General features: G+C 41.4%; 1 protein-coding gene across 1 annotated transcript in view; it reads right to left on the reverse strand.

Annotated features, from left to right (window-relative positions):
- Nucleotides 1-15555, reverse strand: part of RP2 (RP2 activator of ARL3 GTPase) — a 44569-nt gene extending 29014 nt beyond the window's left edge. Inside the window, exon 1 of the mRNA XM_010376466.2 lies at nt 15265-15555. Within this exon, the coding sequence (XP_010374768.1) occupies nt 15265-15366 (102 nt within the window). The 5' untranslated portion in view covers nt 15367-15555. The remainder of the gene's footprint in view (nt 1-15264) is intronic.
- Nucleotides 15556-16002: the final 447 nt, after the last annotated feature.

The raw sequence follows: 16002 nt of genomic DNA on the forward strand, positions 1-16002 counted from the left end.
GTCAAAAAAATATTTTTAAATGATTGTTTTAATAAAAGGGACTATGAAAAATTCAACTCATATCCTATGTATCTAATGATCTTAACCACAACCTTGCTATTTCAGCTTTCTGATACTTTTTCTTTTTTGATGCTTCATTTTTAAAACTTCTACTTCTCTGAAAAATTCTGAGGCTGGGTGCAGTGGCTCTTGCTTTTAATCCCAGCACTTTGGGAGGCGGAGGTGGGAGGATCAGATGAGACCAGGAGTTCGAGACCAGCCTGGCCAACATGGCGAAACCCCGTCTCTATTAAAAATACAAAAATTACCCAGGCGTGGTGGCACACGTCTGTAATCCCAGCTACTTGGGAGGCTGAGGCACAAGAATAGCTTGAGCCTTGGAGGTGGAGGCTGCAGTGAGCCGAGATCGCACCACTGCACTCCAGCCTGGGGGACAGAGTGAGACTTTCTCTCTCTCAAAAAAAAAAAAATAATAATAATAATAATAAAATAAAATTCTGAAAATGGGAATGTACCCAGACTGAAATATATTTCTCTATCCTTTTTCAAATCAATGTATGGGTCTCAGTTTCTAAACCCCAACTGATTTCTGCAATATGCTACAGAAAACAGAAGAACCTGAAGGCACAAGAATCACAATATGTAAATGCAAGCAAATTCGATTCAAGCATTTATTAAGCTACAATGCAATTTTTCAAATTTGGCCATTTCTATCCTTAGATCTTCCAAACTGTAGCTCAATCTTTTCTTTCTTTCTTTCTTGGCCATTTCTATCCTTAGATCTTCCAAACTATAGCTCAATCTTTTCTTTCTTTCTTTCCTTCCTTCCTTTATTTTTATTTTTAGTTTTATTTATTTATTTTATTTTTTTGAAACAGAGTCTCGCTCTGTCGCCCAGGCTGGAATGCAATGGCGCAATCTTGGCTCACCACAAGCTCCACCTCCCAGGTTCACGCCATTCTCCAGCCTCAGCCTCCTGAGTAGCTGGGACCACAGGCGCCTGCCACCATGCCTGGCTAATTTTGTTCATATATATATATATATATATATATGTATATATATATATATATTTTTTTTTTTTTTCTTGTCTGAGACGGAGTCTCGCCCTGTTGCCCAGGCTGGAGTACAGTGGCGCGAACTCGGCTCTCTCCTGTCTCAGTCTCCCAAGTAGCTGGGACTACAGGCACCCGCCACCACGCCCGGCTCATTTTTTGTATTTTTTAGTAGAGACCGGGTTTCACCATGTTAGCCAGGATGCTCTCAATCTCCTGACCTCGAGATCCGCCCGCCTCAGCCTCCCAAAATGCTAGGATTATAGGCGTGAGCCACTGCGCCTGGCCCCTGTTTTTGTATTTTTAGTAGGGATTGGGTTTCACCATGTTAGCCAGGATGGTCTCGATCTCCTGACCTTGTGAGCCACCTGCCTCGGCCTCCCAAAGTGCTGGGATTACAGGCATGAGCCACCATGCCCGGCATTTTTCTTTTTTTTTTTTTTTTTTTTGAGATGGAGTTTTACTCTTGTCACCCAGGCTGGAGTGCAATGGCGCGATCTTGGCTCACTGCAACCTCCACCTCCTGGATTCAAGCGATTCTCCTGCCTCAGCCTCCTGAGTAGCTGGGATTACAGGCATGTGCGACCATGCCCAGCTAATTTTGTATTTTTAGTAGAGATGGGGTTTCACCATGTTAGCTGGTCTGGTCTTAAACTCCTGACCTTGGGTGATCTGCCCGCCTCAGCCTCCCAAAGTGCTGGGATTACAGGCGTGAGCCACCGAGCCCAGCCCACATAATCTTTTAAACAGTATGCCTGGAAAATGTCACATTAATTTTTTTATTTTAACTGACCTATCAAAATATGGTCACTAAAAGCCTATTTTTGTTTATTCCATGTGACTTTCTTATCTACTTCAACTGTTATAACTGTTTGTGACTATATAAATTTCATGCAAAACTATTCATGCACCATAAGCTCCCATATATACAATATGTAAAAATTTGATTTACAAAGCAAAATTTAATCATCTTAATAATTAGCAAACGAGCTTAAATTGACTTAGTAATTGCACAATAGGTATTGTACTTAGCCAGTTTTACATGCTGTACTAGGAGGAGTACTGGTCTGCAGTATGAGGCAATAAAAGAGGTACTCATTTTCCAGTCTCAATTTTGTCCCCTATAATCAACCTGATCTTGAAAATGTTACCTTAACTTTCTGGATGTTCAGTCACTCTACAAATATTTGAATACCCAGTATGAGCCAGACATTGTTTTAGGCACTAAAATGAATATGACCAGCTCTTTCCATAAAAGAAGTAAACATTCACCTAAACTAAACTAAAAACAACTTGACCATGTAATGAGAGATGCTGAGAATATTCTGGAGGGGACAGAGAAGGGACCTCTGGGGCGGGGAAGAGAAGTGGGGTAGAAGTTCTGCAAAACGTGAGAATGGATAAGCTAGAGCTCGTTAGGTAAAAGGGATAGGAATAAAGGACCCTCCCTTCCCATGCCAGGTAAAAGTAACAGAAGGAACAAAGTAAAATTCTTCAGGGAGTGGGAGGAAAACAAAGTAGTTTGGTGTTACACATGCTATCAGAATGCTAGTAGATGAAGCTACAGAGGTAGGCAGAAACTGGATTATAAAGCTTAGAAGTTATCCACAGACAAGAGGGAACCAGAGAAAGATTTAAATAAGCAAAATTTACATGTCAGAATAATTACTCTGATGAGATAAGGACATGTGGAACATGGATTGATCTCAGAGATTATTGTAGTCGTACAGAAAGGGCTGGAACCAGAGCTGTAGTTAGTAGGGAAGAAGATGATGGGATGAATTTGAGAAATACTGAAGAAAGAGAATCAGCAGACTGATAATTCAATGGCTGTAGGAGGTAAGGCAGAAGGATGAATCACAGAGGAAAGGCCATGTGAGGACACAGCAAGAAGGCAGCTGTCTGTAAGCCAGGAAGAGAGCCCTCACCAGACACTGAATCTGCTGGCACCTTGATCTTGGACTTTCCAGGCTCCAGAGCTGTGAGAAATAAACTTCTGTTATTTAAGCCACCAGTCTGTGGTATTTTGTTATGGCATCCTGTTTTAGTCTGCTCAGACTGCAAAAGCCATCCTCTTGCTATGTCATCACCAGACCTGTCCTCTGTGTGAAGGAGAGGGAGGGAGTAAGTGCAAGCTAACTGAATCTTCTTATAAGGACACTAATCCTATCAGATCAGCACTCTACCTTTATGACCTCACTTAACCTTAATTACTTCCTTAGAGGTCCCATCTCCAAATACAGCCATGTGTAGGGGGGCAGGGCTTCAAGATATGAATTTGACAAACATTCAGTCCATAACAGCTGCCAATGCTGAGGAGTTAAATGTAATTTACTATCCTAAGTATTTTCTCTGGACACTCCAGTTTTCTTAGCTCATAGGGAGAAATTAACCTGATAGCTAAAGATTTTATAGCTAAATAGTTCTGCAGTATAAAATTATTTGGATTGTCAGCACAGCCTTCCAAGGAGAAATTTAAGATTTATGTTGCTGTACTTTCTCAACAATTCCTGAAAGTTTTCAAAACAAAAAGTAACAGGAGCTAGACACAGTGGCTCACATCTGTAATCCCAGCTACTTGAGAGTGGGCCAGTGGCCTAGTGAGGCTAGGAGTTTGAGACTGGCCTGGGCAACACAGTGACAACCCCCAGCTCTAAAAAAGTTTTTTAAAACTTAGCAGATTATTTGAAGTGAGTTGGTGGAAGAGGAAAAAAAAAAAAAAAACCCTTAGCTGGGCATGGTGGTGTGCACCTGCAGTCCTAGCTACTCAGAAGGTTGAGGCAGGAGGACTGCTTGTGCCCAGGAGTTCAAGGCTGCAGTGAGCCATGGTCATGCCACTGCACTCCAGCCTGGGTGACAAAGCAAGACCCTGACCCTTAAAAAAAAAAAAGTAATAATAAACAACTGAAACTGAAATCCATCGTAATTTTGCAGGTTACTAGTTCTGAAATAAAGTGTCTACAGTCACAAACACGGAAAGGTCATGTTTTAAATTATTTTTTCCTAAGAGCCATTTATGAAGTGAGTTTAGTTTAGACTGTATTTTTTTTTCTGACATAGGGTCTCACTCTGTCGCCCAGGTTGGAGTGCAGTGGCCCACTCACAACTCACTGCAGCCTCGACCTCCACCGTTCAAGCAATTCTCCCTGCCTCAGTCTCCTGAGTAGTGGGGACTACAAATGCACACCACCACGCACAACTTATTTTTGTATTTTCTGTAGAGATGGGGTTTTGCCATGTTGTCCAGGCTGATCTCGAACTCCTGGACTCAAGCGATCCGCCTACCTCAGCCTCCCAAAGTGCTGGAATTACAGGCGTGCGCCACTATGCGTGGCCTAGACTGTATTTCTTACTACAATCCTTAAAAGGTTACGAATGTGCTTTTAAAAATCAAAGAAAGTGGTTGGGCATGGTGGCTCACGCCTGTAATCCCAGCACTTTGGGAGGCCGAGGTGGGTGGATCGCCTGAGGTCAGGAGTTCGAGACCAGCCTGGCCAACATGGTGAAACCCCGTCTCTACTAAAAATACAAAAATTAGCTGGGCGTGGTGGTGGGCGCCTGTAATCCCAGCTACTTGGGAGGCTGAGGCAGGAGAATCACTTGAACCCAGAAGGTGGAGGTTGCAGTGGGCTGAGATCGCACCACTGCACTCCAGCCTGGAAGACAAGAGCCAAATTCTGTCTCAAAAAAAAAAAAAAAAAAAAAAAAAAAAAAAAAAATCAAAGAAAAATTTCAAGAGTTGTAATTCATCTGATATCAATTTAATGTCCTACATCTATTAAACCAAGTTAAGCATTATTTTCCCAACAGAAAACAAAAATGAACATCTTATTATCTAAGAAGCAATACAAATTTTTCATTAAAATTCATTTCCACAGTTAAATTCCCATAATGATAATGTGAGATAAAATAATGGGATTTGTTAATTCCAATGAAAATCCAGTCCCAATAGAAGTAAAAAGATTCAGGAGTATAAGAAGCACTATAATGTACCAGGCACCATACTAAGTACTCTATAATCATTCACTCAATCCATAAAAACCCCTATAAGGATTGTGTATTATAATTATCTCTGTTTTATACTTGAAAAAACTGAGGCACACGGAGACTACATAACTTGTCCAAGGATACACTGTGAGTCAGTGCTTGATCTTAGTCTCAGGCATAGACGTTCTGGCTCCTAAATACATTCTCTTGGCGGCTTCTTCATATTCAACCATATTCAGACAAAAACAATTGCTTACTAGATGCACAAATCAATGGAATAGAGAGTTCATAAACAGGCATATCTCTCTTTACATATATATCTCTATATAGATCACACTATGTATGTGTATGTATATATACACATATATATGTATATACATATGTGTATATGTGTGTATATACATATATGTGTGTGTATACATATATGTGTGTATATACATACATATATGTATGTGTGTGTATATACATATATGTGTGTGTACATATATATAGTGCAGTGAGCCGAGATCACGCCACTGTACTCCAGCCTGGCGACGAAACAAGACTGTCTCAGAAAAAGAAAAAAAATTCCTAGATGTGAAAACAAAAACACAATCCACAAAAGAAAAAGTGAGTGGAAATTGAACTTTTACCCAAATTGAAAATGTTTGCTCTTCAAAAGACACTCTTTTTTTTTTTTTTTTTTGAGACGGAGTCTCGCTCTGTCGCCCGGGCTGGAGTGCAGTGGCCGGATCTCAGCTCACTGCAAGCTCCGCCTCCCGGGTTCACGCCATTCTCCTGCCTCAGCCTCCCGGGTAGCTGGGACTACAGGCGCCCACCACCTCGCCCGGCTAGTTTTTTGTATTTTTTAGTAGAGACGGGGTTTCACCATGTTAGCCAGGATGGTCTCGATCTCCTGACCTCGTGATCCGCCCATCTCGGCCTCCCAAAGTGCTGGGATTACAGGCTTGAGCCACCGCGCCCGGCCAAAAGACACTCTTAAGACAAGTTATTAACTGGGAAAAAAGTATTTGCAAAACATACATATAACATGGGACTTGTATCCAGGATATATAAAGAGCTCTGAAAAACTCAATAATAAGAAAACAAATAACCCAATAAAAAAAATGGGCAAATGATTTGAATAAACACTTTACCAGAGATATATGGATGGCAAATAAGTACATGAAAAATGCTCAACATTTAGGGAAACACAAGTCGTTAGGGAAATGCAAGTTAAACTACAATGAAACATCACTACACACATATTAGAATGGCTAAACATTGTTTTTAAAAGCTAGGAAAGGTGCAGTAGTTCACAGCTATAATGCTAGCACTTTGGGAGGCCAAGGTGGGAAGATCGCTTGAAGCCAGGAGTTTCAGACCACCCTGAGCAACATAGCAAGACCTTGTCTCTACAAAAAATAAAAATATTAGCTGAGTGTGGTGGCAGACACATGTAGTGTAGTCCGAGCTACTTGGTAGGCTGAAGTGGGAAGATTGCTGGAGCCCAGGAGGTCCAGGCTGCAATGAGCCATGATCATGCCACTGTACTCCAACCTGGGAGACTGAGCAGACCCTGTCTCTTAAAAACAAATTAACCTGACAATACCAAGCAAGTGATGTGAGGAGGATGTGGAGCAACTGTATCTCTCATATACTGCTGGTAGGCAAAATGGCATAGCTACTTTGAAAAATAGTTTGACAGTTTATTTTTTAAATTTTTAATTAATTTTTTTTTTAATAGAGAGAGGATCTTGCTCTGTTGCCCACACTGGAGTGCAGTGGTGCAATCTGAGCTCACTGCAGCTTCAAACTCCTGGGCTCAAGCAATCCTTCTGTCTCAGCCTCCCAAGTAGCTGGGACTACAGGCATATGCCACTATGCCTGGCTATGTTTATCCATTTTGCAGAGATGGGGTCTCACTATGTTGCCCAGGCTGGTCTTGAACTCCTGGCCTCAAGCGATCCTCCTGCCTTTACCTCCCAAAGTGCTGCGATTACAGGTGTGAACCACTGACCTGGCAGTTTTTTGTAAAGTTTAATAAACAATTTCCATATGATCAGCAATCCCACTCATGGGTATTTACCCAAGTGAAATGAAAACTTATGTTCACTCAAAAACCAGTACACAAATATTTATGGTAGCTTTATTCATAATTACCAAAATTGGAAACAACCCAAATGTCCTTTAACTGATGAATGGATAAACAAACTGTGATATATCCATACAATGGAATACTACTCAGCAATTAAAAAGGAACCCCTGGCTGGGCATGGTGGCTCATGCCTGTAATTCCAGCACACTGGGAGGCCAAGGCAGGTGGATCACCTGAGCTCAGGAGTTCAAGACCAGCCTGGGCAACATGCTGAAACTCCATCTCTATCAAAAAGATACAAAAAATTAGCTGAGTATGGTGGCACTCGCCTGTTGTCTTCACTACTTGGGAGGCTGAGATGGGGGATCACTTGAGCCCCAGAGGCTGAGGTTGCAGTGAGCCGAGATTGTGCCACTGCATTCCAGTCTGGGTGACACAGTGAGACTCCATCTCAAAAAAAAAAAAAAAAAAAAGGAACTCCTGATACATGCAACAACATGGATAAATCTCAAATGCATTCTGCTAAGTGAAAGAAGCCCAACTCAAAAGATTATGTATTATATGATTCCATGTATATGACATTTTCAAAAAGACAAAACTAAAGGGATAGAAACTTATCAGGAGCTGAGAGTGGGGCTGACTACAAAGGAGCAAACTGACTATACAAAGGAAGAACTTTTGGGGGCAATGGAACCATTTTATATCTTGATTGGCGATAGCTCCACAACTGTATTAATTGTCAAAACTCATAGAACTGTACACTTAACAAGGGTAAATTTCACTGTATATAAGTTACACTTCAATTAAAACAAATACTTAAAATTTAAACATTGTTAAGTCAGCTTCAGGGCTAGATAGCTATGTAACTGAGAGGTTATTTCACAAATGAAAACATTAGTGCCACATAATTATAGAACTAATAGTGCTGAAATATGAATTCTTAATCTCAATGACTTTGAAACACAGTAAGAAAATGAACAGGACACACTGTTTCTCTCAATAATAATATAAAACTTATGATCTTAGTCAATATACACACCTCCCAGAAGACAGATCCATTCTCTTTGCTATTAAATTGTGTTCTGGGCATGAAAGCTAAAGGGTAGCCTCTGTGACGCTATGGTTTGAGTTTCCCCATGACTTAACCCAAGTGACACCTACATCATCATTGCTACTGTCAATATTGTCAGTAGGCTTTTAGCCTATTTGGAATTTATATAAGTGGAAAAATGTACTAAGCTTTGTAGAGTACCAGGGTCAAAAAAATATTTTTAAATGATTGTTTTAATAAAAGGGACTATGAAAAATTCAACTCATATCCTATGTATCTAATGATCTTAACCACAACCTTGCTATTTCAGCTTTCTGATACCTTTTCCTTTTTGATGCTTCATTTTTAAAACTTCTATTTCTCTAAAAATTCTGAGGCTGGGTGCAGTGGCTCTTGCTTTTAATCCCAGCACTTTGGGAGGCGGAGGTGGGAGGATCAGATGAGACCAGGAGTTCGAGACCAGCCTGGCCAACATGGCGAAACCCCGTCTCTATTAAAAATACAAAAACTACCCACTATCTTGAGCTTATATACTATTGATGATTCGAGAAACTGAAGTACTACATTTATATTAGCTTACCATGTTGTGAAATATATAACAACAAAATAGAATTATGAAATTTTAGGATTGAAAAGATTCCCCATATCATCTAATCTAATCTGAATCTATTTTTACATCCTACCACATTCCCTTTGTTCATCCAGATTTGCCTGAATGTTTCTAGCAATGCTTACTTCCCCTCATGACCTGCTGAAAGAATTTGAGAACTGGAAGGGATCTTAGGAAACTGAGGGCTAAAAGCTAAATTACTTTACCAGTGAGGTGTAGTTAGGTTCAGAATACAAATTAAAATTCCAGCCCCATATACTTTTCACTCTCTATGCTTTTTACCTTTATCAAAATTTTATATGGGTGAAGAAGCTGAACACTCACATATTGCTGGTGGAAATTTAAATGGTGCAGGCACTCTAAAAAACAGTTTAGCAGTTCCTCAAAAAGTTAAACATAGGCCGGGCGCAGTGGCTCACACCTGTAATCCCAACACTTTGGGAGGCCGAGGCAGGCAGATCACGAGGTCAGGAGATCAAGACCATCCTGGCTAACATGGTGAAACCCCATCTCTACTAAAAATACAAAAAATTAGCCGGGCGTGGCGGCGTGCGCCTGTAGTCCCAGGTGCTGGGGCGGCTGAGGCAGGAGAATGGTGTGAACCGGTAAGGCGGAGCTTGCAGTGCGCCGAGATCATGCCACTGCACTCCAGCCTGGGCAACAAAGAGAGACTCCACCTCAAAAAAAAAAAAAAAAAAAAAAAAAAAGGCAAGTTAAACATAGAGTCACCATATGACCCAGCAATTCCAAACCTAGATGTGTACACAAGAGAAATGAAAACATGTCCAGACAAAAACTTGTATACAAATGTTCATAACACCATTATCCATAATAGACAAAAATTAGAAACAACCCAAATGTCCATCAGCTGATGAACAGATAAATAAAATGTGGTATATCCATACAATAGAATAAAGTCTTGATACATGTTACAATATGGACAAACTTCAAAAACATGCTAAGTGAAAGATGCCAGTCACAAAAGGCTAAATATTGTGGCTCCACTGAAGTGAAATGTCCAAAATAGGAACACCTATAGAGACAGAAAATAAGTTTGTGGTTTCCAGGGCCTGGGGGAGACGAGAATGGGCAATGACTACTAATGGGTACAGGGTTTCTTTTTCCAGGGATGAAAATGTTCTAAAATTAGACCATGGTGATAAGCCTGTGAACTTACTAAAAAATACTGAATTATATACTTTATTTTTAAACTAAATTTATTTTAAATTTTTATGGATATATAATAATAGTAGTATGCATTTATGGGGTACATATGGTATTTTCATACAAGCATACAACAATGTAATGATCAAATATGGGTAACTGGGATATCCATTACCTCAAACAGTTATCATGTCTTTGTGTTGGGAACATTCCACATTTTCTCTTCTAGCTATTTTGAAATATACAATAAATTATTATCTACAATAGTTGGCTGTGGTGGGTAGTGGGGAGGAGAGGATGAAGAGTGGTGGGTTAATGAGTACAAAAACACAGTCAGGCACGGTGGCTCATGCCTGTAATCCCAGCACTTTGGGAGGTCGAGGCGGGCAGATTGCCTGCAGCCAGGAGTTCGAGACCAGCCTGGCCAACATGGTGAAAGCCCATCTCTACTAAAAAATACAAAAACTAGCTGCATGTGGTAGCGGGCGCCTGTAATCCCAGCTACTTAGGAGGCTGAGGCAGGAGAATCACTTGAACCCAGGAGGCGGAGGTTGCAGTGAGCAGAGATCATACCACTGCATTCCAGCCTGGGCAACAGAGCGAGACTCCATCTCAATATATATACAGTTAGATAGAATGAATTATATACTTTAAATGGGTGAAGTGTATGGCATATGAATTATATCTCTAAAAAGCTATTTTTAAAATTAATAAAGAACTAGTTACATCCTTTAAACAACTTTATGTAGAGGATTTAAAACCTACTGGCAAATTCTCTGACACTCCTCCCATTAAGAGGTCACCTCCTGTTGGAACTGGGTGGGCATTTGTGACTGCCTCAGCATTACTTCTGCCACATCCAAATTAAGTCAAATTAAGTGACTTAAGAATTCATTTAAGAAGCTAGTTAGAAAAAACCATGCAGCTTCTGCCAGTCTCTCTTAGAATGCTTGCCCTTGGAACCCTGCCATCACGCTGTGAGGAAGCCAGGGATACGTGGAGAGCCCCCAGCTGAGCTCCCAGCCCAAAGCCAGCATCAACTTGCCAGCCAGCTATGTGGTCAAGCCATCTTGAAAGCTGTCATGGTTGATGCCACATTGAGCAGAGTCAACCCTGCTTAACCTTACACAAATTAAAGAGCTGTGAACAAAATATCTGCCATTATTTTAAACCATTAAGTTTCAGGGTGGTTTGGTACACAGCAATGGGTAACTAGAATACTTTTCATACTTAAAAGAAGGCTAAAAACAGTATCTAGCCTCCTCCTACTTAGTGCAGACACTTCTTTCTAGCAGATTACCACCCTAACTGTCCAACAGTTTTGACTAACATGGCGATCAGGTCCTCAACAAAGCCACCCCTTCCACTGATGACCAACTCTGGGAATTATGATCTGCCTTATGTTAAAACCAGTTCTGTCATGCCCAACCTCTGGTTTAAGTTCTTTCCTCAGAGGTGACCATTACTCTCTAAACCTCTTCTTCAGGACAGGCCTTTACCTTGTCCTACTATATAGCTGAGGAACCTGAAGTGCACAAGTTGGCTGCTTTACCCAAAGTTACACAATAGATATTTGAATTTCTGATATAAGATTTTTGTTTAGTATTATTTCTATTGAATATGAGACAAATATGACAGATACAACATGTGTTGTCCTTACTCAAATCGCAGTTTTAATACTTAAGCCATAATTGTTTAGAGAGTTAATCCTCATTTCTATTATCTAGGAGGAAGAGTATGGGCATGAATAACTGGAAGATGAAAACTACTTTTCCGTATCACTCTTCCTCACCTCATGTGTACTTAAATGTTTCCTGTTTTAACTCCAGAAAGCCAGTAAACTCTTGCAGGGCAGGGATAAATCTTATAATTTTGAGTCTTACTTGGTGTTTGAGTACATATAAACTGAATAATTTGCCTACCTATGGGTGGCAGCATACAGATAAGGATAAAAACATTTCTTCTGAAATAATTTAAACACAAGTCTTACAATCCAAAAATATTTCTCATCACATCAGTGTAAGAATTGTAAACTTTTTTCTTTTTCAAAGTCAGCAGCAATAGAAAATGAGCTTCTTACACTGTTGACTACAGTATGTCAGTTGCTATGACAATGCTTAGTCCCCAGACATTCCTTCTAATTGAGAATTTCTCCCAGCTTCAGTCCCCTAAGACTGACCCAATTACACAACTCAAACCCCAAAACCTAAGGGGTGCCCTTCAATAAAGATACTCTGGGCTGGGAGTGGTGGGTCACGCCTATAATCCCAGTACTTTGGGAGGCTGAGGCAGGCGGATCACCTGAGATCAGGAGTTCAAGACTAGCCTCGCCAACATGGTGAAACTCTGTCTCTACTAAAAATATACAAAAATTAGCCAGGTGTGGTGGTGCGCACCCGTAATTCCAGCTACTTGGGAGGCTGAGGCTGGAGAATCGCTTGAACCCAGGAGGCGGAGGTTGCAGTGAGCTGAGATCGTGCCACTGCATTCCAGCCCGGTCGATGACAGAGCCAGACTCTGTCTCCAAAAGAAAAAATTAAAAAAAGATACTATGATTACACAACCTAAGGAAAAATGTAAATACCCTTTTCCAAATTGCAAGGAAAATTTTCAGGCAACCCATTTTGTTTTTACATGTAAAAGTCTTACAAGTTGAATGGTAATTGTCTGATATAACTTTAAAACTATATATGCTATAATCCATAACCACATTCCAGAAGCCTTAACTTTTAATATAAACCATTTCTATTAATATGCATGCATCATATCTCATTTATGTTCTCTGGGCTGTATTTGCATTCTGTTCCTTTTAAGGTACAACTGAAATCTTCTAGGAGCAAGCAAGGCCATGCTCAGTAAATGTATCATTGGACTAATACAGAATATTTGCATACTAGCCCAAATTAACCTCATGGGAGGCAAGGAACTAGGAAAAAATATTTTATTTATTTATTTATTTTTGGAAACAGGGTCTCACTCTGTTGCCCAGGCTGGAGGGCAGTGGCCTGATCATGGCTCACTGCAGCCCCTAAGTCTCGGGCTCAGGTGATCCTACCACCTCAGCCTCCTGAGTAGCTGGGACTACGGGTGTGCGCCACTATGCCCTACTAATTTTTGTACTTTTAGTAGGAATGAGGTTTCGCCATATTGCCCAGGCTGGGCTGGAACTCCTGGGCTCAAGAGAGCCACCAGCCTCGGCCTCCCAAAGTCCTGGGATTACAGGCATGAGTCACCATGCCTGGCCCTAGAAAAAAATATTTTAAATTGTATAAAATTTAACAAGCTATCATAAATGAGGCACCTTAGAAAGAATTCCTAGTAATTCCAAAAGAAAAAAAAATCCAAAAAGATAAAGCTATGTTGGGAAATGTGGTATCTGCATTGTCTCAAAATGTAAGCTGGTAATTCTCTTTTAACAGTCCAAAAGATTTTAAAACCGGGTTTTTTTTTTTTTCAGAATATAATGCTCATTTGGTTAGAAATTCTCATTTTGATTGGCTGAGTTGATCAAGATTTTAACTTTTATTATACACTCAGAAGCATGAGCTTATTTTATATATCCAATAACATCTCTTACATCTCTGCAACTACAGAACTTAGTAGTGTTCTCAAAAAAAAATGTTCTCTGTAAGCTCAAAACAGTTTCTATAATTGAAAGTTTACTACACACTCATTTGTGGGGAAAAAGCTTAGACGTTGGTGTCCAATATTGTATTTCTCAATGCATTTACTTAGCCAATAGGCAAAAGAAGAAAAAAAACCACAAGACACACACACTTATATAAAAGAAGGATTAACATGAGAAATCCCGACTAACCTGAATATTATGTTAATAAACGCTAACTGTAAAACAATTTATTGTGAAACAATGAGTCATAGGCAGCCAAGACTACTATAAATAAAACATAAAGGCATTTGATTTAGTTTAGATTTAGCCTGAGTTCAAAAGAAAAAACTAAAATAAAAATGAAATACACAACTTTCTCTATGGCAGACAGTTCAAGCTAAGAGAACATTGTTAGAAATCCAAAGGCTGAGGAAAATGTTATCTTTTAAAAATCGCCCATCAAATAACTTTAAATGGCAGGTGCAATCTTCTTGTGAAATAGAAAGCATAGTACATTCTTCCCCTACATTATAAAATGCTACTATCGAGTATGACTAAGAGAGAATAAATGTACCATGTGACCCAAGAAGGGTGTGTATGAGAAGTAGGGGCAGAAAGACAGGGCTGAGAAAAGCTGCAAAAAGCTTTCAATTTCTTAACTCTGACTCTTAGAGACCAGCGCTTACCTGAATACGTTCTGCTGGGGTTTGGAAATCACGCAGAAAGGTCTGTGATTCCAAAACGTTAATACACTTATTATAAAGTATTCTTGGGTAAAGACATGTTGCCGTAAGCAAGGAGTTAACTGCTTATAATACTCATTTGAAAAATCTCTCATTTTGTTTGGGAGAAATAATTGATAAGTCCATCAAAGTAGTTCAGTAAGCACAAATGGAGAACTATGTAGAAAGAGGAACTATTATGAAATGTATGACCGAGTGTGTTTTGTGTAAGACTAATGGAGGTTTTCAAAGTTTTTTGGTTTCTGGCTATATACAAAAATAAAAATAAGGGAGTTTTCATTCATTTAAACCAGCAGTAAAATACTGCCCGGTTTATGCCGCTTATTTTCACCTTACAGTCTTAATACACATTCCAAGACTGATGCGATATTCATTATTTCTTCCGGATAACTGGAAGAGGAGGAACAGTAAAGCTGTACATTAAACAGTCCACTTGGTAATTGAGAAAATTCAGCAGTGAAATATATCATGAGGCACCAAAGAGATGCCGGGGAGGGCAGACAAAAGAGAAAACAGCCACAGAACATTAAGCCCCGGAAGAGATGAGAATCAGTCCCATATACGTAACTCGACGACTGGACAAAACCCCGCTTGACGCTGCCGGTGGGTGAAACGAGGTGATTTGAGATTCAGGGCGTTCTCGGTTCTTTCCCTCTCTCGAATCGATCATCTCCGACAGGAAGTCAGAGCAAGGCAGGGTTCGGAGCCAGAGAAAGCTCCCGGGGGAGTCTGTCTACCAGGACAACAAACTCCTAAGGCTCCTTCCGGAGCTCCACAGCCCTCTGGGCGCCCTCTCTAGCGCTGTACTTTACGCCCCCGCTCCCCAAAAAAGTCTTGCACCCCGACTTCAGCTATTCGCGTTCAAGAGAGTGAGGCAGCTGTTGGGTCGGCCCACTCAGCGGTCCCGGGCCGTAAGGGACCCCGGCGGAGCGGCTCAGGGAGGCTGAGACAGCGGCTACACGACTTTCATTACCTTCTCGCGCTGATCCCAGCTGTACTGCTTTGGCCGCTCCTCCTCGTTCTCGGGCCGCGACTCCTTGTCAGCCTTCCGTCTCTTGGAGAAGAAGCAGCCCATGGTCCCAGCCCGCGGAGTTCGCTGGCCAGCTCACTCGCTCAGGTACCTCCTAGAGTGTGGCGTGAACCCTGGGCACCCCGGCCCCGCAGCTCTCCGGACTACGCCCCGCGGAACCGCCCAAGAGTCCGCAGCCTTAGTTTGCCCGCCAGGCCCAGCACCCCTTCCCCTTTTTCGTCGCCCTGACGACCCAGCGCAACCAATGAACACTAACGCCTGTTGAGCCAATCAAAGCCTCTCGAGCAATCCTGCGCGGCCTATGAAGAGAGGCCTACGTACTCACACACCAATCCACGCCTGGCTCCTGCGACAGCCCCTAGGGGCGGGGCGGGCCGGCTATGGCGCAAGCACGGGCAACCCCGCCCACAGCCTGACCCGGCCCGCCCTCGGCCCCGCCCCTCTTGGGACTTGGTGGGCTCTCTGGCTGGTGGGAGGCCAGGCTCGGCATTCGGGTTTTTTTGCCTCTGATTCATAAATTTGCAAATTCGAGGCGCGGGAGAGGTCTCCAGTTGAACATTAGATTTATCGTATGAGGAACGTTGTGAGGGAACAGAAACTCCCGCTGACACAAGAAGACCCTGAAATTTGTATTACTAAATCCTCTTGTCCCCTCATCACCCTTCCTACCGCCCTCTCATC

The sequence above is a fragment of the Rhinopithecus roxellana genome, chromosome 7 (genome assembly GCF_007565055.1).
Source record: "Rhinopithecus roxellana isolate Shanxi Qingling chromosome 7, ASM756505v1, whole genome shotgun sequence".
Lineage (NCBI taxonomy): Eukaryota > Metazoa > Chordata > Mammalia > Primates > Cercopithecidae > Rhinopithecus > Rhinopithecus roxellana.